Source organism: Mycteria americana, chromosome 21 (genome assembly GCF_035582795.1).
Source record: "Mycteria americana isolate JAX WOST 10 ecotype Jacksonville Zoo and Gardens chromosome 21, USCA_MyAme_1.0, whole genome shotgun sequence".
Classification (NCBI taxonomy): Eukaryota; Metazoa; Chordata; class Aves; order Ciconiiformes; family Ciconiidae; genus Mycteria; species Mycteria americana.
The window spans coordinates 2,640,920-2,662,464 of NC_134385.1; the positions used below are offsets into that span (position 1 = coordinate 2,640,920).

Here is a 21,545-nt window from a genome sequence, read left to right on the forward strand (position 1 = left end):
TGGTAGCCGAGGGTGCTTGATACCGTGTGGTGTGGGATGCTCACTCACAGGATGCTCCGTGCTTGGCAGCCTGGGATGCTCCACGCCCCGTGATTTGGGATGCTCACTCGTGGGGTGCTCCACACTCTCGTGGTTTGGGATGCTCACTTGTGGGATGCTCCACACCCCCGTGGTTTGGGATGCTCACTTGTGGGGTGCTCCACACCCCCGTGGTTTGGGATGCTCACTTGTGGGGTGCTCCACACCCCCGTGGTTTGGGATGCTCACTTGTGGGATGCTCCATGCCCCATGATTTGGGATGCTCACTTGTGGGATGCTCCACAAACCCATGGTTTGGGATGCTCGCTTGTGGGATGCTCCACACCCCCGTGGTTTGGGATGCTCACTTGTGGGATGCTCCACACCCCCGTGGTTTGGGACGCTCGCTCGCGGGATGCTCCACGCCCCGTGGCCAGGGCACTCTCTGCCCGGTGCTGTGGGCAGCAGGAGGTCCCCAGTCCCCAGGGACCTCGTGGGGAAGGGTCCCCCCAGCCGGGCCGGGGGTGGCAGCGGGGGAGCCAGCAGCGCCCCTGCCCCGCCGCCCCCCGGGGCTGCTGCTGCTGCTGCTGCTGCTGCTGCTGCTGCGGGCGGCCCCGCGCCCCCCTCCCCTTCCCCACCCGCCCCGTCCCGGCGGAGCCCCGGGGGCGGGGGCCAGGTACGGCGGGGCGGGCCGGCCCCGGCGGGGCGGCGGCGGGGGAGGGCCCGGCGGCGGCGGCGGGCAGCTAAAGGCAGGTGGCGGCGGGGAGCGGTACCGGGCTGCCCGGGGCGGGCGGAGCAGGCGCGGGGGGTCCCGCGGTGCCGGGGCCATGCGGCGGGCGGCGGCGCCCTGAGCGGGGCGGCGCGCCATGGCCGGGGCGGCGGCGGGCGGCGGGGAGCGGCGGGCGGCGGCGGCGCTGACGGCGGTGCGCACCGAGGGCGCGGGGCCGCCCGGCGGGACCCCCCCGCCCCGCCGCCGGGGGCTGCTGGCGGGAGCGCGCCCCGGGGCCGCCGCCTGCCCCGCCGGGCCCCGGCGCTGCTGCCGCCGCCGCCTGCAGAACTGCCTCTACAACGTGCTGGAGCGGCCCCGCGGGTGGGCCTTCGTCTACCACGTCTTCATGTGAGTACCGGCGGCCCGGGGGGGGGGGGCCGCTGCCCGGGGTCCCGGGGCGGCTGGTCCCGGTGGGGCGGCGGGGGCCGGGCGCTGCCGGTGCCCGCGGGGGAGGGAGCGCGCTCGAAGTGACGAGGAGCCGCGGGGCAGCTCCGCCGGAGAAGTTTCTCCGCGAGCGTTTGGCGGGGGGGGGACGGGGACGGGGGACGGACGCGACGGCGGTGCCCGCTCCCGCCGCCGCTCCCGGTCCCGGCCCGGCGGCGGGGCCGGTGCGATGGGCGCAGCGCGCTGGGGGAGCTCCGCCACCGGCTGGGCCGAGGGGGGCGAGCGGGGAGCCCGGGGGGGGGCGGGGGGGGCGAGCGGCGGGGCCGCAGCCGCGGCGGGGGCTGAGTCCAGCGGCGGATTCGTGCCGGCGGCTGCGGTGCGAGGAGGCGAGCGCGTCCCCGGGGGATGGGACTCGGTCCCCGGGTGGCCGGGGTGCAGCGAGCCCCGTGCTGGTGGCACCCGCGCGGAGCCTGGGTCGCCGTCCCGCTCCGCCGCTGTCCCCTCGCTGTATGCGCCTGGCACACGGGGCCCCGGCTGGGGTCTCCGAGCCCCTGGGGAGCCCCAAAGGCAGGAGTCCCCTGCAGGGGTGACAGGGCCGCTCCCCTGGGGTACCTGTAGCAGTGTCGGGACGTAGCAGCAGTCCCAGGCCAGCACCCCCGGAGCTGGGCCCGGATGGGACGGGGGAAGGTGGGGACGGGTGTTCTTGTCCCTGCAAGCCGGCAGCAACTGCTGTACCCCAAGAGTACAGATTCCTGGGTCACGGCTGCTGTTGATCCCCAGCACTAAAACATCCCTCTCCAGAGACGGAGCCCGGGATGCTCCCAGGAGCACGTCTCCTCCCTGCCCTGCCTCAACGCAGTTTCCGAGCGGTGTGGTGCTGCTCCGGCTTTCCTCGCTGGACCTGGGTGTCCGATGGCTTTTGCAAAGCAGAAGCTTCTCCGAGATGTGCGGGCTCAGCTCGGGGCCGAGTAACAAATTCAGCCCCTTGGGGTTGTTTGCTCAGAGGGCTGTAACGGGGCTGCAGAGCTGGGGTGCCCGTAACGCACCCGGAGGCTGCAGGGAGAGAGGGAGGCTCTGTGCCGGGGGGTTGTTCTTTCTGGCTGCCTTGACCCAGGACCCCCGCTCTGCTCTGGCTGTGCTGCCGGGACACTGCCGGGACACTGCCGGGACACTGCCGGGACACTGCCGGGACACTGCCGGGACACCGCTGCTCCCCACCCAGCTGTAGCCACGGGGAAGGAGGTGGTTTCCCCATCTGCCTCCTGCGTGCCAGGCCTGTGCACTGTGTCCCACGGCCCAGCCGGGCACAGACCCCCTCTGAGAGCACGAGCTGGAAAACCTCCTCTCCCTCTGCTTTCAGGAGCAGTAACGCGGTGCTGAGTCGCTAGCCGGGCATGCGAGCTGGAGCTCGTTAAGAGGCAGGAAAGTGGGTCTTGCCTAAGTTAGCACATTGAGATGGCAGGATGAATTTGTCACTGGATAAGAGGGCACCTGAGCTCCCCGGGGAGCCGGGAGAGGAGCCCGGGGCCCATTTGTATCGCCTGCCGACACCTCCGCAGCGTGCTCCGGCAATAATACCTACGTTGCAAATACTGCCCTCGAAAGAGCTCTTCCTGCAGGGAGTTAACGATGGCAGCCCAAACCTGCTGCTAGGGGAGGGGGATCAGGCTTTTTTGTGTAGGGACTGGCTGGGCTCTGGAAGAGAGATGCCTCTGCTCATCTCACGGCTGAGACGTGCGCCCGAGTGCCCTCCACCAGTTCTTCCTCCTGACCTGCCTGTGTTTTGCCCCAGAAACAACCGCATCAGACCAAGCAGCTCCCCTTGCAGAGCCCACCAAGCCCCGGGTCCCTCCTCTGCCACCCCAGCCATGCCCGGCCTCCAGCTCCTGGGAGACGTCCCATACATATGGCTTTGTCCCGTATGGGCAAGACGTGCAGCAGTCGATAGCAGGAGTGAGACGTTTTAAGCATTTAGCGGGATGGGGAGGGTTTGTGTCCATTTGCTCACTTAGTTTTACGGCTGAGGTATGCTGCAGGGCAGTCAGTCCTGCCAGGGACCCCCCCGAAGCTTGCGGGAAGATGCCGCAGCGAGTGCAAGGTGTGGACGTCTGTTCTGTGAAGCCTTTCCTGTAAATGTTGCTCCTTTCTGGCTTCTTCAAAGTTGGTTGTTTTTTTTTTCTTCTCTCCTGCAGCAGATGGGACCTGCTAAGCTGTTGCAGTGCTGGATATTGAAGTTCTCGGGAATGATTTGTGTGCCTCAGTAGCTGAGGACTGGTTTTTAAATAAGAGGAGGAAGGTGTTACCCCCATTTTGGGGGAGACCGAAGCACGAGGGAGATGGAGCCCATCTTGCCCAAGGTTGGGGCAGCGCTGGTCACAGGACCCATCCTCTGAGTCACGGCTGTGCGCTGCCTCCCCCCGAGCAGCCTGGCTCCGAGACAGGGCTGAAAACTGCTAAAATGGAAATACACGCTGAGAAGCGAAGCGCTTCCCTCCCCTGAGCAGTTTAGCGTCGGGGAGCACGTAGCAGGGCTGAGCCGATACCATTTATTGGACAAGTTCAGTCTCTCTTTCTTGTCAAATTGATCCCAAATAGCTTCCCGTCCCCAGCGCCCGCTCTGGGCTGGGCTGGTGCTGCTCCACCTTGCAGGATGGTTTGGTGGCTGCACCGTCTGCAGCCCCCGAGCTGTGCCGGGCACCTGCCTGCAGCCCTGCCCGACGGGCTGCGGGGGCTCGGAGCCGCTGTTGGGCTCTGCCGGGGCTTCGCAGCCCCTTGGAACCCCCTGTGCTGGGTGTCCCCGTGGGTTCCTGTGCTCCAGCGCTTGCAGGAAGGGGATGGTGTGAAAGTGGGTGCCTGTGCAGGTGTAAAGCCGGGGCTGAGGCGTGCGGTGTTGGCCGGCTGACCCCATCCCCTCTAAGCCCATGGCAGGGCTGTGGAGGCATGTGCTTGGACTCGGCCGGCTCGCTGGGTTTGCAAAGCTCTGCCTTGCCGTCTTGAAATGAGAGTTTCTAGCCCTGGAGCTTTACAGAGCAAATCTGGGAGTGCGACCAGAGTGTTAACCTAAAGGCTTTACAGCCAGAAGGCAAATAAAAACTTCCTTTTCCAATCTTCACCTCTTAAGCAAACAGGAGGGCTGTTCTCCTACCCAGCTCGTGCCTTTACTTGTATATGGCGTCGGACTGCCCTGCTCCTGGGTAGAGCTGCTGCGGCTTCTGCCCTTGGCATGGGCGCTGCTGCCAGCCCAGCTCGGGGGCTGCCCCCCAAGGGGTCTTCTGCAGCCTGGATCTGTGTAGCGGGCACCGGGGAGGTTTCCAGTTCAGGCCGTTCCTCCCCATCTGCCAGCCCCTGCACACGGCCAGTGGCTCTCGGTGCTGCTGCTCCCATGGAACCCGGGGTCTGGGAGCTCTTATCAAGGGTTATGAAACTGCTGGGTGCACCAGAAGCTCAGCTCAGCACTTTTTCCCATTTCCTAGAGGAATGCTTTAATAAAGAACAGTTTGACCTGGAGCAAATTAGGGAAGACTGAGCTGGCAGCACCAGTAACAACCTGCAACCCCCTGCCTGAAACACTGTCCCCTGTGCCGGCCCAGCCCGGCATCTCCCCTGCCCGCTGCTCTTGGCAGCATCTCACCTGGGTACTCTTGAGTCGATGGGGCTTTATTTACCTTGCAAAAGTGTTGCCCTGTGCCTGGGGCAAGGAGAAGACGGGAGCACAGAGCTTGGAGGGTGCCCGTCCCTAGGGCATGTAGGGCGGCTGTCCCATGGCACCCTTGCCGTGCCGTTGGGTCCCCACGTACGTTGAGGGGACAGAGGGGTGGCAGCTCCCGGCAGAGCCCCGGGGCAATCCTGGCGCTGGGTGAGCGATGCCAGGCGCGGGCTCTCCTCGGCTCGGGGCTGGCCAGGCGCCTCGGGGCCACGGGAAATCCCCGCTGGCTCGGGGCAGCGGGGTGGTGGGGGTGTGATGGGCACGGGGCAGCAGCTGGCGGGTCCCACCCGTGCACCGGCCAGCTCCTGGCCAGGGACCAGGCTGCTGACAGCCGGGCTCTCCCGGAGTTTCGCTGTGCTCCGATCCTGTTACAGAAGAGGGCTGTGGCGGGCAGGATGGGTCTGCCATCCCCGCTGCGTCCTGGCCCCGCTGCAGGGCGGGTGGCTCTGCCCTGCTCCCCGATCTCGCCGCATCCCTCCGTCCCCACTTGGCAAGCGGGAAAGCGCTTTCCCCGCCATGCTGGGGATCGCCACCGTGGTGGGCACCTGCAGCCGCTCCAGCCCAAGCCCTTGCCAACCCACCCGGGGCTGTTCGATGGGCTGGAGCCCTGGGGGGTTTGCAGGGAAATTGCTTCATCCCCTGCTCGGTGCTGGCTCTCCGCTGCCTGCTTGGTAAAAACCTCTTGTATGAAGCTCTGGGGTTTTAACTTGCTGTCACCGGCATCTCCCACAGGGGCTGGTGTGGGGGTTTCCCATCCGGCTGCTGCGCTCGCGTGGCCAAAATAAAAGGGGCCGGGGAGGCTGTGCCCTGCCGGAGCCGTGCCCTTTGAGCGGGGGGCTCTGCTCCCGGGCCAAGGGCTCGCCTTGCTCGGGCTTGAAACGGGAGCTGCGTTTGGGGGAAATGCCAGCGGGAAGAGAAGCCGGCACAGCAGTTTCCCCAGCCTGATACGTTGTCACCGGGGCATAAAATTAACCGACTTCGGCGCAACATGAAACTCTGCATTGATTTTTCTTCTTTTTTTTTTTTTTTTTTTTTTTTTCCCCCTTTCCCCTCTTGCCGCTCCCATCGGACCCCCCAGCCCAGAGCAGGAGGTGCCACTTTGGGTGCCCGAGGCTGGCCGGCCCCGAGGGCAAGGACGGAGGGAAGCCCCGCTGCCGGGGGGGCAGGGGTGATGCTCGGCTGCCCTGAGACGCTTCGGTTATTTGTCCCTCCAAGCAGCCACCCCTGGGGTGGGGGTCGGAGTGGGGCTGAGCGAGCGCCCGGACCTGACCCTCTGCCTCTGGGCGCTTCTGCCCCCCCTGCAACGCCTTTGGGGTCCCAGCCTGCCTTGCCTTCTCGGGGCCACTCGTGTCCCTGTGCCCCAAAGGTCCCCGTCCCCTGAGGAGCTGGAGGGGTGGGGGTGGCCCCGATCCCACTCCTGGGGTGCAAGGCCCATCGGGCACAGGGGGTGCATCTGAAAACTCGCTCGTTTTCTTTTCCTCCCCTTAAGCCAACTCCTTGCCAGATGATTCAAGAGCAAAACTATCTTGGCTGCTCCATGTGAGCGTCTTGGCACCGTCCGCAGGAGCCTTGTGACCGTGCTCCCTGTGGGGACTGCGGGGCCGGGGTGCTGGGGGACGGTGGGTGACGCAGGGGTGATGGACGATGCCGTCTGCAGGCTTTGGCTCCCGAAGCACAAAGGTGTTGGGGCCATCGGCTCCTGTGCGGTGTGGGACGTCATCCGGAGCTGCTGCCGTGGGTGCTGCCGGGTCCCTGCCGTGGGTGCCACCAGGCTGCAGGAGGAGGCACGCAGCCTGCAGATGGGCTCCTCGTCCCAGCCCTGCTTGCGGTCTGCGTCAGGGTGCTGGAAACACCCCGTCCTGCCTTACCCCCTGGTACCCCTGGGTCTGGGGGCAAGGAGGGCTCTCGGAGCAGCGCCTTTCCTCTCCTGGCACTGATAACCGGGTCGGGGCCGGGCTCTGAGCAAGTGCTGGGGTTTGCGGTGCCGGTGCCGTGGCGGGGCCGGCCAGCTCCTGGCTCCGGCTCCGGTTTCCCTGACCGTGGGGAAACGCTCAGTGCTTTTCTGCTTCTCTTCTCTGCGGCACGGGCAGAAGCGCAGTGCGGGACGGACCCTGCCATGGTTACGGGCGCAAACAGGCCCGCTACAGCCCTGGTTATTTATATCTCCCGGAGCAGACGGGCCGCCTGCTCCACCTCTCCTAAAGGGCTGCTGGGGCGAGGGACAGAGGATTTATAAGGCACGCTGTTTATACAGCTGCAGACGGTGCTCGAGGAGCTGAACTTCGTGGGCTGGGGAGGCTGGAGAGCGAAGCACCGTCCCCGTCCCTGTCCCCATCCCCGCTGGAGCTGGGCTTGGGCAGTTTTGGCCCAAACAGCCGTTTCCCGCGGGGGTGGCACAGCCTGGGGGGACTGCCCAGCGCTGCGGGGACCTGGCAGCGTTGCGACGGGGCCAGGCTTGGTCGGGGAAGGGAGCCGTGCCATTCGGCAGAGGCTGTTTGCTCGCTCGTCCCCTGGCCGAGCTGTTTATCCTACAGCGCGTGGTATTTTCCTTCCGCTGAGTTATTGCCGGGCTGTCGGCGCGAGCCTCCCTGACGCTGCCTGCGCCCCCGGCTCGGGGCTTCCTCACCGGGGGAGAGCGAAGCGGGGTCCGGGCCAGCCCTGCTGGGGCACGGGGGTCCCCCAGCATCCCCCCCCCCCCCCCCTTCCAAGCCTGGACGCCGGCTGCTTGCTGGGGCTGGGGGACGCAGCCTGGCTGTGCCGTGCCGTGCCGCTGCACAGGCTCTGAGCATCACGGTCCCGTTGGCACCGGCTGCACCGGGGTGCCGCAGCGCAGCTTTGCCCAGGCTATACCGGGGTGCAGCCCGTTTGCCCGGGGGTGTTCGGGCAGGCGCTGGGTGCTGGCTGGTGGCCCCTTGCCCGGCGCTGCTCCTCGCCGGCCGGGGCCAACCTGGCCCTGCTTCTCCTGAGCTCAGCAGCTTTCCCGACTCACCTGTTCCTCCGCCAGCACCGCGCTGCCGGCGCGGGCAGGAGCATATGGCAAAGTCCGCTCTAATGAAGATTAATGCGAGGAGATTCACCTTCTCCAACCTGGACCCCCACCGGGTTTTAATTATTATTTTGGGGAGGAGTGTTCCCGTGGACAGGCTTTGCTCCCCCAGGGGTGAGAGCAGCTGGAGGGGCCCCGTACCTGCGCCCAGGCTGCCGGCAGCGTGTCCCCTCCTGCGCAGGGACGCGCGCCGGCAGGGAGGTGTGCGGGCAGCGGCAGGAGCCCCTGGGGGAGAGGGCTGCCGGCTGGTGGGGGCTGGCAATGGAAAGTTTATGGGGGAGAGCTGATGCACCAGCTCAGCAACAACAGCATCTGCTCCCTCCGTCCCCCAGGACCCTGGCGCAGGGGAGCGGGAGGCGGCGAGGCTGCTGCCGGCTCCTGCCCTGCCAGCTCTGCCCCATCCCCGCTTTCCCTGGCGGCACTCCTTCTGTTTTGGCCCCGCTTGGCGGGTGGGAAGAGCGGTGAATTCGGGAGGGGGAGCGTGCTGGCGGGGAGCCTGGCACTGCCGGCACCGTGCAGCGTTTGATGGAGCGGTCGGCTGAGCCCCGGTTCCTGGCTCACCGAGCTGCCTTCAGGCATCTGACCCTTTCCCTAAGCCGCTTAGGCGCTGCCGGCAGCCAGGACGGGACGTTTGCCCAGGCTTTACAAGTTAATTCCTAGCAGGTGATGTGTTCCCAGAAAGTTTCTTCCCCAGCTGGTCCTGTGAGGCCTCGCACGCCCGTATCCTTCACCAAATCCTGTGGGATGCCGGGGGGCCAGGCGGGAGGCGTCCCCACCCCGGGGGTGCAGGTTTCCATCACCGCTCCCACGGCACGGCTTTACCGACCGGCCCCGTTGCTCGCGGTGCTGCTTTGGGGATGGGTGACGAGTGGGGGGCTGCGGCTCGGTGCAAAGGCACCCTGACTGGCCACCGCCCGAGGCAGGGCCACCCACAGCGCGTCCCCGTGGGAGCAGCGTGTGCCCAGGCACCGGAGACCCCCCCTCCCCGCTCCCCAGCCAGGGCGAGAGGCACAAATCTTCGCAGGCTGGGAGATTTCTGCCTTCTCTTCTGCTTTGTGCTTCGCTGCCCATGTAATTGCCTGCTAAATCCTGATTGTATAATCTTTATTGCTGATGATGCACAAAGCAGAAAGGCTCTGCCCTGGGCTGCTCAGCCAGGTCTTGTTTTGCTCCTCGGACCAAGCACTGTGGCCGGGAGGCCAGTGACCCGCTCGGAGCTCCCTGCCCACGGCATCGCTGCCCTCTGTGCCGGCACGGGCAGGACGGGGGTACCGCTGTGCCCGGCTGTGCCATCGGCTGCCGGAGGAGTTAACGGCAGAACTGCTGTGCCGGAGGAAAGGGGCTCAATTAATAATTCAAAGGGAGAAGGAACTGGCTCCAGCCTTCTGCCTTGCAGATGGGGAGTGTCTGGGAGAGGAGCATCGTCCTCCGCAGTGAGGGCAGGGCGGTGTCGAGGCTGCAACAGCCCCGGCCCCTTCATTCCGGTGGCTGGCAGGTGGTGGGTCGCTCCAGCTCTCCCTTCCCCGTACTCTGCATCCAGCCCTTCTCCCGTTCCCTGTGGTTTCTCTGTCCCATCTCCAGTTTCCCCTCGTGGCGGTTTTGGGGAAGGGGACCTGCCTGTCCCCTTTAGGCTGGGCTTTGAGCTGGGTGCTACCCGCCTTGCCCCACCGTGGGCACGGGGTGCTCGGCAGCCCCCTCATGCCATGCCCAGGTTTGCAGAGCCCCCCAGCCCTACACGGCACGAACTGTGGGTTCGGTGAGTGGGGGGGTGTGTGTCCCCGGGCCATGCTCAGCCTTGGGGGGACCCTCGGCCCCCCCGAACCCCAGTCCTCAGCGTCTGCCCCGGGTCCCCTTGGCCCGGGTGGTCCCGCAGAGGGCACAGAGCATCGTCCCCTCTCCCCCACGTCGCCCGGTACCTGTCCGCTGGCGCTGGGGCAGGCGTGCGGGTTGGTCGGGTCTGGTTTCACCCCTCGGCCGCCCCGGGCAGCCGGTTCAGCTCTAAAGCTCCACGTCAGCAGCAAGAGGAGATGGGAAAGTGCTCCCGAGCGGGTGTCAGGCAGCATCTCCCTGAGCCGAGCCCCCTGTGCTCTCTGGAGCACCGCTGATGTGTCCCACGGACATTGCCCACCGTGGGGAGATGGTGCTGGGGGGCGAGATGGATGCCCACCAGCCTGGGGACGGGGTGCCAGGGCCACCTCGCTTGCACTGCTGGCCTCAGCCTGGCCGTCCCGGTGCTGCTGGCGGTGCCTCCCCGCAGTGCCGTGGGGCTGCGTGCCCAGTGGGTGCCCGGAGCCCGCCGTGCCATTACGGAGCCGGCTCCGGCAGAGCGGTGGCCCTTTGCACGCCGTCACATGGGCCGGTGGCACAAGCCCTCCGCTTTCCATTTTTAGAATCGCTGGATCAGGGGAAAAAATGTATTTTTGGAGTTTCATTTGCTTCAGCTTCAGAGTCTATTTTTTTTTTTCCCCTCCTTATTTTAAATGGGCCAAAGCCCCTTGTGTCTTAACCCAGCTCTTGGGGACAAATAGCCCCAGAGCAGCTCCCTGTTAACTCTTCCCCCGGGTCGGCTGTTCCCAGGCGGCCCCCGTGTCCCCGGCAGGTCCCCACGGTGGCAGTGATGCTGGGGACAGTCAGGAGAACCTCTGGTCCCCTTGCTGCAGCAGCAGCACCCTGCCGCGGTGCGGGACCCCCCGTCTCCCTCCCTGCCTTTAACTGGCAGTTGTTTTGCCCGGGCAGAGGCTGCAGGGCTGCGGCAGAGCCTGGCACCGAGCCCCATGGCTGCTGGAGCCTGGTCCTCCTCCTCAGCGCCTGTGGGGCAGCCTGGGGACGTGCTGTGCCACCCGCCCGGGCTGGCACACGGCTGCCGTGCAGGGCTGGTCCTCATCACAGGGAGGGGACCGGCGGGAGCGATGTCCCCTCTGGGCACGGGGCTTGGGGGACCCCACGCGACCCCGGGCCCTGCCCGAGGCTGCCGGGCGTGCCGGAGGGATGCGCAGGGAGCGGAGGGGTCCCGCCGCGGGCTCGGTGCCCTGGCCCGGGGAGGTGCTGCCTGCCCTGGGCATCCCACTGCCACGGGCAGCCTCGGCGCGGGCAGGCTTTAGGCACAGCCCTGCCTCTGCACCCAACGGGCAGCTGCTGGTGGGCTCCCGAATTGCTCCATGCCACCATCTAGGGGCAACCCGTGTCCCCGGTGGCTCAGCCACGGCCGTGGAGGCCTCGACTGGGGGGGTCAGGCTGCGAGCGGGGGCCAGCACTGCAGGCTGGGCTCCCCCCGGCCGGCCCCGACACCCGCGCCGACACGCTCTCGTTCCAGATTCCTCCTGGTCTTCAGCTGCCTGGTGCTGTCGGTCTTCTCCACCATCCAGGAGCACCAGAAATTGGCCAACCAGTGCCTCTTCATCCTGGTAAGCGGGGAGCAGGGCTGGCGCTCGGACTCCCCCTCCCCACGTTACACCCTAAGACACTCGGACAAGATCATGGACAAAACCCCCCCGACCCCTTCCCCAGCCCAGGTGTCACTATTGATCATCGGCGTTAACGATGGCAGCCTCTCCGGCACGTTGGGGAGAAGCTGCAGGGTGGCCTTGCCGCTGCGGGCGTCCCCGTGGCTCGGGGTGGCCCGTCACCGCAGCCGGACCTCTGCGGTGTGGGGAGACATAAACCGCTGGGAAAGGCAGGGCAGGAGGGGCTAAAAAAGGCAACTTTCCCCCAAACTGTCAGAAACGGCTGACGCTGGAGTTCTTCTGAGTGATGGAGACTAAATTGGGAAGGTCCTTGTGACTTTCCCGCGAGTAAGCAGAACGGGGGCTTGTTTGTGCGAGAGGTAGGAGGACAATGCTGACGGCGGAGGAAAAGGACCCAGCTCGGTGTGAGCTTGGCACAGGTAGGAGAGCCGGGCTGCTCAGACAGGCTCGACGGCCGCGGCTCCCGTCTCGCTGCCCTGATTCCCCCGGGATGGCTCCAGCCAGGGCTGTGCCAGGGGGTGGCCTTGGGGGGACACCACGCTTCCCCCTGCACCTTCCTCAGCACCGGCATTTCATTTTGCTCCCCCCCTCCCAAAGCCGCCCACCCAGCTGAGCCCCCCCCCCACCGTCCTGCCCCTGCCCTCCCCACCTCACCCTCCTGCCCCTCCTCTCCCCCCGGCAGGAGTTCGTCATGATCGTGGTGTTCGGCATGGAGTACATCGTCCGCGTCTGGGCGGCCGGCTGCTGCTGCCGCTACCGGGGCTGGAGGGGACGCTTCCGCTTTGCCAGGAAACCCTTCTGCGTTATAGGTACTGGGGAGGGTTGGGAGGAGCACAGCCATGTGGGGACTTGCGCTGTCACCCACGCCATGGGTGTTCGAGAAAAGCCCGCGCCCCTGACCCTCGCCGTCCCCTAGATTTCATCGTCTTCGTCGCCTCGGTGGCCGTCATCGCCGCTGGCACCCAGGGCAACATCTTTGCCACCTCGGCGCTGCGCAGCATGCGCTTCCTGCAGATCCTGCGCATGGTGCGCATGGACCGTCGCGGCGGCACCTGGAAGCTGCTGGGCTCCGTCGTCTATGCCCACAGCAAGGTGAGGACGCGGGGTCCCGGCACGGCCCCCGACACCCCCCCCCCCGCCCCAAGCCCTTCTCACTCCGCCTGCCCCGGCAGGAGCTCATCACCGCCTGGTACATCGGCTTCCTGGTGCTCATCTTCGCCTCCTTCCTCGTCTACCTGGCTGAGAAGGATGCCAACGCCCAGTTTGCCACCTACGCTGACTCCCTATGGTGGGGCACGGTAAGCTCGGCCGCCGCGGCCCCCCCGCCCCGGGAGGGGACGAGGAGGGTGGGACGGGGCCGCGGCGGGGGAGCTCCCTCCAGGCCTCCCCCTGCTCTGCCCCCGGGCAGGTCACCCTCACCACCATCGGCTACGGGGACAAGACGCCGCAGACGTGGCTGGGACGCATGCTGGCGGCCGGCTTCGCCCTGCTCGGCATCTCCTTCTTCGCGCTGCCCGCCGTGAGTAGGGCCGGGGGGAGGGTCCCTGCGCTTCCCGCCCCGCAGAAATCGGGGCGAAAGGGGCCAAATCCACCCCTGCGGTGGGAGGGTCCCCATCTCTGCTGGCTGGCGGTGGTGGTGTGGCCGGCACCGACGGAGCCTGTCCCCTCCCGTCCCCAGGGGATCCTGGGCTCCGGCTTCGCCCTCAAAGTGCAGGAGCAGCATCGGCAGAAGCACTTTGAGAAGAGGCGGACTCCGGCGGCAAACCTGATCCAGGTAGCCCAGGGCTGGCGCGTCCTGCCCCGTCCCTCCCCGGGGATGCTCCGCTGTCCCCCCGTCTGCTCTGCCTGTCCCTGCCTGCCGCAGGCAGCACCCAAACGCCCGACCCCAAACCTGGCAGCTGGCTCCTTTGGGCCAGACTCTGCCTGTGGTGGCCAAAGGGGATGGAGGGGGCCAGCACCAGGCGGGGGGGGGGGGTCTCGCCTCCTGACCCCGCAGGGGCTGATCCCGATGCCCACGGGCTCTCGCTCCCGTCCAGGCTGCCTGGCGGCTGTACTCGACGGACGTCAGCCGGGTGTACCTGACAGCCACGTGGTGTTACTACGACAGCCTCCTGCCTTCCTTCAGGTAGGCAGGGTGCGGGCGAGGGCCGCGGGGCTCCCGGGGGGTCCTTGTGCGGCCCCCGGCTGACGAGCGACCTGGGCGGCCCCTGCCACGAGGGGCCACGCGGAGCCACCGAGGGCTCGGTGGAGCCGAGCGGCACGGACGCCTTGCTCAGCCCCGGGACGCCGGAGCCCCAGCGCAGCATCTGCCGAAATGCCCAACACCCTCCTCCATCCTCACCATCCCCGCAGCCCGCAGCGCCCATCCCGCCCTGTCCCCGCTCGCCCCATCCACAGCCTTCCTCCAGCACCGCCACGGGAAGAGGATGGTGCCGCTGGCCACGGGGACCTCGTGGCTGGGGCGATGGAGCTGCAGCCGGCCGGGAGCCGGCTCCGAGCGCGGCAGCGGAGCGGATGGACCCGGGGGGTCCGGTGGGGAGCCCCGTGCCCTGTCCCTGCAGCGCTCTCCCCTCCCGTGGCCTCTGGGATGTTGCCGCCTCGGGTGGATCAAGGACTCTCCGAAGCTTTTCCAGATCCCTTGTGTGTTCCCATCGCGCCGAGCGCACCGGCGTCTGCCGTGTGGTCCCCGGGCCGGCAGCGCGGCCTGCCACAGCCCTGCCCTCCTGCCTGCCGCTGCCTGTGCGTCCTGTCCCCGCTCCGGCCGTGTGTTTCTTTGATCGCAAATTCACCCTTCCGTTTCACTCTTTATTTTTTCAAAGACAGGGCTCTTAACAGCCACGGCAGCGAGTCCCTCTGGTCCCTGAGGAGATCCGGCTTCCTGTGCATCGCCGCTGAGCATGGCGCTGGGCAATCCCGGCGTGGGCATCACGGGGGGCTCCGCTGGCCCCTCCTGCTGTGCCGGGAGCCGTGTCTCCTGCAGCGGGGAGCTGAGATAGGGCCAGGCTCGATCTCTGCCGGCTCTGAGCTTCCCCCCTGCTCCAGCCGTGCCCAGACCCCCAGATCAGATGGTGGCAGGTCCCCGTGTCCCCACTCCGCAGCAAGGGTGGCCGTCCTGCCCGTCCCCTGCCTGCCCAACCCCTCTGCTGGTGGCCAGCCTCCGTGGGACCCTTTCCCAGCACCCCCCTCCCCAGCACTGTCACCCACTTGCCGGCAGCACCCGCTGCTGGCTCAACCTGCTGCCGGCAACACCGGTCAGAGCTGTTAAGAAACTGTCTTTTGAAAGAAAGTCCTGTTTTTTGCTTCTTGTTTTGCTCTGATTTTGCTTTGGTTTGCACAGAGAAGGACCCGGCTCTGCTCAGCCTTGGTTTGCTCATCTCGTTTGCTTTGGAAAGTTTAATTTCTCCATGTTTTTATTTAACCCCAACCCCAGAGAGCTGGTCCTAGTGTTTGAGCATTTGCACCGAGTCCGCAACGGAGGATTTAGGAATTCAGAGGTGAAAAAATTGCCCGACGGAGCCCCACCGCCTTATCACTCCTTCACCCCTGGCCAGAAAAGCATCAGCCCTGCCGCTTGTTCAGGGGAAAGGTAGGAGGGTGCAGCCCCACGGCACCGCGTTCTCCCTCCTCTCAGCCCTCTCTCCTCTGTGTCCACCCGCGGTGCCCGTCACCGCCAGCCCGGACCCCAGGGGAGCAGCCCCTGGCCCCGCTCCCAGCTTGCAGCTCCGGAGGGGACACGTTTGGTCCCCGTGGATGGACTCTGGGCTGTTGTACCAGCATGAAGCCTCTTGCAACGTTCAGCTCCACCTCGTTGCCCTTTTCGATGTGGGTACGGCACCGGGACCTTGCACGGGGGAACCAAGCGTGGCTGAAAACGACCCCGTGAAGGCAGCGTTGCAAGCCTGGCAGGGCTGGAGCTGCACAGCCCTGCCGCAGAGCTGGGCAAGGAGCAAAACCCAGTTCCTGCGGTCCGAGATGGGCTTCCCGTGCCCGTGGCAGTGGGGAGCAGCAATGCTGAGCCTCCCCGGTGCTGCCAAGAAGAGACAAGAGGGTTCGGCCGCTCCGTGCGGGGCTGCCATACTGCTGGTGGTGGCTACTTCTGCACCGTGTCCCCGGTCCCCTCTGGCTGAAGAACATCCCGGAGACCCTGGCGTGGCCACCGTGGCTGCTGGCCTGCCACCCAGGACGTCAGCACAGTGCGGGGCCCTGGGCCAGCGTCAGGCTTAGGTGGGGAGAAGGAGCGCTGCTCCTTTGCATCGTGCCTCAGTTTCCCCTGTGATGCTGGAGATGGGGCTGCGGGAGGTCTGGCAGGGCGTGGGGCTGTGCCGAGCCGTGGGGCTGCGGGCGTGGGGCCGAGGGGGACCTGCTCCCCGCACCGGCCCCGAGGTGAGTATGGGCTTGGGGGGCTCCTCCCTGTGGCAGCACCGGCCTGTGCTCACCCGGTTTCCCAGTGAATGGCCAGGAGCGGACAGGACAGGGGCTGCAGCCCCCTGGCCATCCCACCCAGGGGGGCCCAAGCCTCCCCCCGTCTCCTCCGCGAGCATCACCTCTCATAACATCTCATCTTCTCTCTCTCCTCCCCTCTCCTGTTCACCCTCCTCCTCTCCATCCCCCCCAACCTCCCCCCAAACCTTCTGTGCCCCCCATTCCCCCCCAAGCTGGAAGGAGGAGGACGTGCAGCCCCACAAGTGCTTACGCCTCAGGTAACGTTTGCCCCCGGCCGTCGCTCGCCGCCCGTCCCGTCCTCCCGCAGCGAGCGGGCAGGGGCCGGGGGTCCGCAGAGCCCCAGCGGTGTTTGCAGGGTCGCCGCCGTTCAGCTGCTCGGCACCGCGTGCCGTCACCAAATCGCTTTTTTTGCAGAGCTCCACCGCTGAGAAACCAGACCTTGCTCTGCGGGGCAGGCATTAAGTGTTTATGCAGGACCTACGCAAACAACTTCTTTGCCCGTGCTTCTTGCCTCCGCAGCAGAGAGGGGCTACGGTGGTCGGGTCCGGTGCAGTGGGAGACGCTCACCGGCGGTGGGCAGGGACCCTGCGCCCGCACGCTGGGGTGCGGGCACGCCCGGGGGGTCGGGGACGCGGTGGTCCCAGATGCTCCGCTCCCTCCCGGCTACAGGCTAACTCTCGTTTTCTCCTGTGTCTCTGCCCTGACCCTCCAGCCCCATCTTTAGTGGTAAGAGGAGGCTCTTGCGGACGTGGGGCACGTGGAGACGGAGGTACTGCGTCCCGGCTGCTGCGCCGGGCGGCCGCGCCGGGCCAGGGAGCACTGGGGGTGCATGGTGCTCCGTGCCGGGCTGCCTGCTGGCTGCGGGGCGGAGGGGGTCGGGGGGGGGCAAGGCAGAGGGGGGAGAGGCCGAAGGGTGGTCCTTCCGCAGGGCAGGGGGGGTCTGTGCATGGCCTGGGGCTGAGCCAGCTGGCCCCGCTGCCCCTCACCGGCTCCCACGGTGGGCCCTGCCTCAGTTTCCCTCTCCGTGCAGCACGGATGAGCCCGGTGCCTTTGCTGTGCTGGCCGTGTCGAGTCCGGCAACGGCAAACTGAGGCACTGGGATGAATCCCATCCCACGTCTGTCCTGCGGGCTGGTACCCCGCTGGGCGCAGCCGTTCCCAGTCCTCCAGCACAGCCCGGCAGCACCGCGTGCCGCTGGCTGCAGGGGCTTGTGTCAGCCCTGCCGGCCCAGGACCAGCTCGCCAGCAGCCTGCATGGGGAGGGGCTGGGAGCCCGGTGCCCTGCCTGTACCCCTGCCTGTACCCCTGCCTTGCCCTGGGGCTCCTGGCCCAGGACATCCAGGAGGCTCCCCGAACGCCGGGGTTTCGTGGAGCCTGTTGCGCAGCAGGCGTGGGGTTTGCTCTGCGTCCTCCGCGGCTTCGGCTTCCTCCGCTCACGGGGCCGTGCGTCTGCTTGGCCTCCTTGCATGTCCCAAGGTGTGCCTGTGGTCCCACATCACACGAAAGGCAGCACGAGAGGGTGTTTTTGTGAAGGTCCTACATAAACGCTGCCTGTTGTTTCCCCCCCCAACCCAGCGGAGCAGCTGGTTTGAGGAGCAGAGCCCGTGTTAGGGCAGGAGGGGGGCTGCTCCACTGGCCCGCCGGAGCAGAGCCTGGATTAGGTGGTGCAGCCTGGAGGAGGATGAGGAGGATGATGAAGGGGCCTGGCCCCAGGACACCCCGTGCCAGCGGGGATGGGGCAGGAGCAGGGCTGCTCCCCGCGGGGCCCGGGGCCGGTTGCTTTGCCAGCAGCTCTGCTGCGTGTCCTCCCCGCCGCCAAACCTGTCCCTCCCTGCTCTCCCTGTCCGTCTGTCTTCTCCTTTCTTTGCTCTCGGGGCGGGGGGGGTGTGGAAAAAGGTGTTTAAAGGAGTAACCAGAGAGCTGCTCCTGCACGGGCATGCGGTACCGCCTGCTCCTGGCCTGGCTGCCTCGTGCCCATCGCGTGCCGGAGCCTCTCCGTGAGCTTGGCACAGCCACCCCCGTCCTCGCCCCCACCGCAGCAGGCACCGTCTGCGTCCGCAGCAGGGACCCAGTCCCCTCCCTGTCCCCATCCCCGTCCCCCCCCCGCCGCCCCGGCGCCCGCTCGCCTCTGACGCTGCCCACCCCGCTCTCCCGCACAGCAACAAGATGGGCATCAAGGACCGCATCCGGCTGAGCAACTCGCAGCGGCAGGGCACGCGGGGCAGGCAGCACCTGGGGCCCCCCCTGCACCGCTCCCCCAGCACTGAGGACGTCCCCGAGGCCTCCAGTCCCACCAAGGTGCAGAAGAGCTGGAGCTTCAACGACCGGACCCGCTTCCGTGCATCCCTGAGGCTCAAGCCACGGACCCCAGTCGAGGGTAAGCCCCAGGGACCAGTGGGGTCTGGGTCTGGCGGAGGGGTCGTGCTGGGGGCCTGCAGGCATTTTAGGGGACACGGGGGGCGTCCCTTGATCTCTGCCACCCACCCACTCTTGCACCCACAGCCGACTGCCTGCCGGAGGACAGCGGTGAGGAGAAGAGCTCCCACTGCGACCTGACCTTTGAGGACATCATGCCAGCGGTGAAGACCCTCATCCGGGCTGTCAGGTGAGACCATCCCCTCCTGCGCGCCCCAACGTACGTGCTCCTGTCCCCAGCTCTCAGCCCTTGGGGACGAGAGGACATGTCCGGAGAGCCCTGGTCCCTGGTCCAGCCCATGGTGGTGGCCAAGCCAGGCAGGGAGCAGGGATGGCTCCCGGCTCAGCCCCCCATGGGGACAGTGATCAGGACCTTGGTGCTTTGGATGCACACCACCCCCCCCGCCCCCCCCCGGCATGGGGGCACCCCTGGTCCTCCCCACTGCTCTGCAGCCAGTGCAGGTCTCCCCGCAGGATCCTGAAGTTCCTGGTGGCCAAGAGGAAGTTCAAGGAGACCTTGCGTCCCTACGACGTCAAGGATGTCATCGAGCAGTACTCGGCCGGCCACCTGGACATGCTGGGCAGGATCAAGAGCCTGCAGATGCGGTGAGCTGCTCCGAAGGTGGCGGGGGGCTCCGGGCTCCCCTGGGTCTCCCACCACTAGCCATGCCCGCTGGGAGGGGTGCTGGCCTATCGCGATGGGTGGGACACGTTCCCAGAGCCCTGTCCCCATCCCTTGTGGTCTCACGTGCCCTCTGGTTTGCTGGGAGTGATGGGTCGTGTCCCTTCCCTCCCTGCCAGCGTGGACCAGATTGTGGGCAGGGGGGCCCTCACTGCAGACAAGAAGATGCGGGAGAAGGGGGAGAAGCTGGCGCTGGAGACGGAGCTGGTGGACGAGCTCAGCATGATGGGCCGCGTGGTCAAAGTGGAGAGGCAGGTCAGGAGGGGACGGCCACCGGGGATCGTGTCACCGTCCCTTCGGTGCCTGCAGGAGGGGGCAGCCGGGACCCCCGGGTCCCCTCCCCGCGGGGAGGGACCGGCTCAGCCCTGCCCGCCCTTGCAGGTGCAGTCCATCGAGCACAAGCTGGATCTGCTGCTTGGCCTCTACTCCCAGTGCCTCCGCAAGGGTTCCACGAACTCCTTCAGCCTGGCCGCCGTGCAGGTGCCCCCCTGCGAGCCCGACATCACCTCTGACTACCACAGCCCCGTGGACCACGAGGACATCTCGGTCTCTGCCCAGACCCTGAACATCTCCAGGTCGGCCAGCACCAACATGGACTGAGTGGGGAGGCAGCGGGACGGACCCTGCCGGCGTGCAGCCAGTGGGACGGGACGCCAGGACGTGGGAGCAGCGTGGCATCGCCTGGCCCCGGCTAGCCGTGTCCCTCGCCCTGTTACTTGAACCAAGTCTTCCTTCGTGGGGACGCGGCTGCAGCGGGGTGCCCGCTCCGGGGATGGGGTGGGAGCCCGTGGCACTGCGGCGTGGCCAGACCACGCTCCTCTGGGATGCTCCTGCCCTTCCCGGGGGGTGAGACACCCCCCCAGCTCCTGGGGCCTTGACTGCTCCCCAGCCATGGCGGGGACGCTCCAGGCTGGCCCCGTCCCCTGGGGTTTGGCTCGTACCCCCAGCCCCAGCCCTCAGGACATGTCCAGCTCCCCGGCAGGGTCCTGCCCGGTCCCCCGGAGCTGAGCCGGGGCCACCGCCAGCTATGCAAGGCTCCGTCTCCCTTCCGCTGCCAGTGCCGAGCGGGGGCATTGGCGCGCAGCCCAGCGTGGTTTTACCTGGTCAGGGCAGCAGCAGGGCCCCCCCCCGGGCAGGGGAGCAGGGGTCTGTCCCCCCTCACCCTCCTCTGCCCGGGTTGTTTCCCTGCTCGCAGGGCTGCAGCGCTGCAGCCGTGGCTGCACCTCTAGAAGCACAGCAGAGCCTTCTGCCTGCCCATGCATGCTCCCAGGGCAATATATATATAGGAGACAGATATATATATGTATTTATGCAATAATGTCTTAATATGCAACCCCCCTGGGAAGAGCAACCCATGGGGACATAGGCAATAAGCAACCCCCCCTACCAGCATACAGGGCTGGATCCTGCTGCCCGTGGGGGCCCGCCTGGGTGCCCCGGGGGCTCGGGGCTGGGTGACAAACCTCTGCCCGAGGGTGGCCCTGGGGCCGTGGGGCTGGGCAGGGGCTGCGGAGGAGGGAGGGATGCAGGCACAGGCGATGGGGACGGTGGTCCCCAAGGAGCATCCCTCCCTCTCGTGTCCCAGCCCCTGCTCTTGCTTAGAGGACTCCTTCCCTGCCAGGTCCTGCGGTGCTCAGGTTGTCCCTCCCCATGTCCCTGTCCCCTCCGCGGCCCAGGGACCACGGGCTGGGCCCGGAGGGTGACTGCCTGGGGGGGACAGAGAGGGGCCGTGTCTCCTTACATGCCACTCGTGGCAGAGCCATGGCAGCTCCCACGCTGCCCCACTCCCCTTTGCTGCCCCGACCCCAGCCCTGGGGCCGGTTTCCAGTCCCGCAGCGCTGGGCTGAGCCAGGCTGGAAGCGATCGTGGTAGTGCCAAAGTTTGCCAAGCTGGGGGGTCCCGGGGGTCTCGGTGCCCTGCGGGGTTCGGCAGCGACACCTGCGTGGCCGTGGTGCCGGGATCTGACCTGGGCTGGCGAGGACCCACCGAGCCCCTCGCTGCCGGCACGGCCCCTCTCTGGGCTTCGGACCGTGGGATTTGCACCCCCCTTTCCCAAGCCCCCCTGAGCCTCTGCTCCCGGCAGCGGGGACCCCCAGCCCTGCTTGTTTTTCTTGCCTTGTTAGTGCATGGGCCAGCACGGGCCGTGCCAGAGCCGCTCGCAGCCTCCCCCCGGCCCGTTCCCCCCGCCGGGCCGTGGGGCAGCGGTGCTGCCGGGTGCCGTGGGCGGGCAGGCGGTGGGTTGGCGCGTGGGTGCCGTGGGCGCCCGGACGAGGGGCGAGGGTGCATGCGAGAGCTTTGCCCGCAGCCGCACGCAGGAACTAACTCGTAGGACCCTCCCCAAGGCTGGCTGGTCCCCGCAGACCTCCCCAGCCAGCGGTAGTTACCTCACTTGATTAACTTATTAACTTATTTGTTTCATTAAAATTTGGAGTAGAGGCTGCCTGCCTGCCTGCTCTCTCTCTCCCGGCTCTCCCGAGAGGTGGCACTCCAGCCCTGCTGCCGAGCGCGGCGGCTGGAGGACCAGGCGTCCGGCCGGGGGACCCAGGCGTCCGGCCACCTCCCTGCCAGCCCCCCCAGGCTCCCCTCGAGCCATAGTCCGTCCCCCCCCCCGGCATGGGA

General features: G+C 67.2%; 1 protein-coding gene across 6 annotated transcripts; it reads left to right on the forward strand.

Moving 5' to 3' along the window:
• The first annotated feature begins 823 nt into the window (after window positions 1-823).
• KCNQ4 (potassium voltage-gated channel subfamily Q member 4) lies at window positions 824-21,305 on the forward strand. 6 transcript variants are annotated; one of them, XM_075522440.1, is made up of 15 exons: window positions 825-1,135; window positions 11,237-11,327; window positions 12,070-12,196; window positions 12,304-12,479; window positions 12,560-12,685; window positions 12,769-12,906; window positions 13,066-13,161; window positions 13,424-13,512; window positions 14,818-14,973; window positions 16,043-16,087; window positions 17,989-18,206; window positions 18,332-18,434; window positions 18,719-18,850; window positions 19,046-19,181; window positions 19,308-21,305. In XM_075522440.1, exons 1-15 carry the CDS (start codon window positions 885-887, stop codon window positions 19,524-19,526), a joined length of 2,103 nt encoding a protein of 700 aa, XP_075378555.1. In that variant the 5' UTR covers window positions 825-884; the 3' UTR covers window positions 19,527-21,305. The 6 variants fall into 6 exon arrangements, with proteins under 6 accessions (XP_075378559.1, XP_075378555.1, XP_075378557.1 ...); XM_075522441.1 differs by having other exon boundaries at window positions 828-1,135; window positions 12,796-12,906; XM_075522444.1 differs by lacking the exon at window positions 12,769-12,906 and having other exon boundaries at window positions 824-1,135.
• The last annotated feature ends 240 nt before the right edge of the window (window positions 21,306-21,545 follow it).